Source organism: Mus pahari, chromosome 5 (assembly GCF_900095145.1).
Source record: "Mus pahari chromosome 5, PAHARI_EIJ_v1.1, whole genome shotgun sequence".
In the NCBI taxonomy this organism is placed as follows: domain Eukaryota; kingdom Metazoa; phylum Chordata; class Mammalia; order Rodentia; family Muridae; genus Mus; species Mus pahari.
The window spans coordinates 16,831,600-16,834,022 of NC_034594.1; the positions used below are offsets into that span (position 1 = coordinate 16,831,600).

The 2,423-nt window shown below is 38.0% G+C and overlaps 1 protein-coding gene across 2 annotated transcripts in view; it reads right to left on the minus strand.

Annotated features, from left to right (window-relative positions):
* The window catches only part of Uggt1 (UDP-glucose glycoprotein glucosyltransferase 1), a 94,752-nt gene that overhangs the window by 68,432 nt on the left and 23,897 nt on the right, over window positions 1-2,423 (minus strand). For both annotated transcript variants that reach the window (XM_029538484.1, XM_021197311.2), the window contains exon 6: window positions 465-639. In XM_029538484.1, the coding sequence (XP_029394344.1) occupies window positions 465-639 (175 nt within the window). The remainder of the gene's footprint in view (window positions 1-464; window positions 640-2,423) is intronic.

Sequence of the window (2,423 nt, forward strand, 5' to 3'; positions counted from 1 at the left end):
CACACACACACACACACACACACACACACACACACACACACACACAGAGGCATACACACTGGGCATACGTACTCTTAAAGAGAGAAAGTAAGAACATTAATTAATTTAAAAATGTCATGTGTAACCACCTTTGATCCCAGCACTTGGGAGGCAGGTGGATCTCTATGACTTTGAGGTTAGTCTGATCTACATAGTGAGTTCAAGGCTAGCCAGGGTAACACAGTGAGACCCTGTCTCAAAAAAATTAAAGGGAGAGGAAGGAAGATGGGGGAGGGGGGAGAAAGAAACAAGTAAAAGAAAGTACAGAGAGAGAGAGAGACAGAAAGACAGAGAGAGAGAGAGACAGAGAGATCTGATAAAAGTATTGGATTTCTCAAAAAAAAAAAAATTCAAATTAAATTATTTGTAAAAGTCATTTTAAACAAATTAATATTCAAGAAATTGTAAAATAAGTCAATACTTACAGATATATAATGTCGGAATACATAATTAATTTTGCCTTCGTTGCTTTTTGATATAAGTTGGTGGTGAATATTAGAAAATTCTTCATGGCCAATCTCAGAATAAAAAATGACCACTGGACTTTCAGGATTTGATGAGGGATATCTGTGGTCTCCTTTGAACAATAATGGTTTAGGTCTAGAAGTAAATTTTAAAAAATTTTAAAGAAAAACCAGGACACTGGTTGACAATAACTTTTAAAACTTAGTAAAGGTTTTAAGTATCTTCATATGGGCATTGCAATCTTAAACAGTTTGCATTCAGAATACTGTCAAGTATGAGTTTTACTCATTCATGGCTATATAAATAAAAGTATATTACATGAATATTAATTATAAAATACCAAGTTAAATTAAATAGCATCAATTCTTTAAAAAGAACGGAAGGGAAGCCAGGATGCATACCAAATCTATAGCATATTTTTGTACTGTGTAGAGTGTGACTGTAATTTTATCTAAAAATTAAGGCCAAATAGTTCGAGCAGCAGATAAATCTTTAAGCAAGTAACTTGTGAGCTACAGCAAGCCTCCTTCTCTGCCATGCTTGCTACTGTGATCTTCCTTCAATGTTTTTTTGTTTGCTTGCTTGTTTGTTTGTTTGTTTGCCTGTTTTCTAATAGAGGGTTTCTTTGTGTGGGCCGGCTGGCCTGGGACTGATGAGATCTGCCTGCCTCTGCCTCGTAAGTACTGGGATAAAAGGAGTGTGCCACCACTGCCCCTTAATTTTTTTAAACTTCTCAAAATACAAACAAAAGAGTAAAAAAACCACCATACTTTCTAAAATCAGCATCAAGACATTAAAAGTTCTTAAAATATGATCTACTGTGATGGTCTAAATGGAAAATGTCCCCTACAGGTTCCTGTATTTGAATACTTGGTACCCAGTTGGTGGTACTGTATGGAGGGAAGTTATGAAACTTTGGAACACAGAGGAAGAACACAACTGGGGACAGGCTTCTAGAGTTTATAGCCTCAACACACTCCAGTTCTTCCTCCTCTGCTCCCTGTTCCCTCCTCCATGCTTGCTCTGCCATGACGGACATCTAGCCTCCTGAAACCGAGCTGCTCAGGTTTTTTGTCAACATGACAGAAACTAGAGCTATCTGGAAAAAGGGAACCTCAGCTGAGAAAATGCCCCCATCCGACTCTCCTGCAGGGGAGACTGTAGAGTCTTTCCTTGACTACTGATTGATGGGAGAAAGCCCAGTCCACTGTGGGCGTGGCCACCAGAGGGTAGATGGGCGGGGTTATACAAGAGAGCAGGCTGAACAAGCTCGCCACACCTCTGGTTTCTACTCCAGCTCCTGCTTCCAAATTCCCGCCTTGCTTTCCCCAGAGGATAGTCTATAATCCAAATAAGCCCTTCCTTCCCAAAATTGCTTTTAATAGTAGTGCATTATCACAGCAATAAAAAGCAAAGACAGACAGAAATCTTACAGTACAATAGGTTAAGTGGCCTTTCACCATGGTATTCATTAACAGCAACAAAAGACAGTAACTAACACACCCATCAATCCTTGTTCTAATAAACTACTCAACAGAGGGCAATGACACATGAAAAAGTATATTCTTCATAATGGTAAAGTTCCAAAATTCGAATCAACTCTAAAAACCTGCAGAAGGACATTGTTAAAAATACTGAAGTACACCTACATGTATCAAGTGGGATGATGTATCTCAACAGAAATAGACCTGCCATAAAAATGATACACAGTAGACTATTAAAAGCAGTTCCACCCTCAGAAGAGGAGACACCACTCTACACAGATCTACACAGTTGTTCTAACAAACTCAATACAGTTTTAAAAGAACCACAATGTCTCCAATTATGTTCCTTTCCTTTTTTTTTTTTTTTTTTTATTTTTTTTTTTTTTTTCGATACAGGGTTTCTCCCCTGATTTCAGTTTCAACTGGTTGTACAGT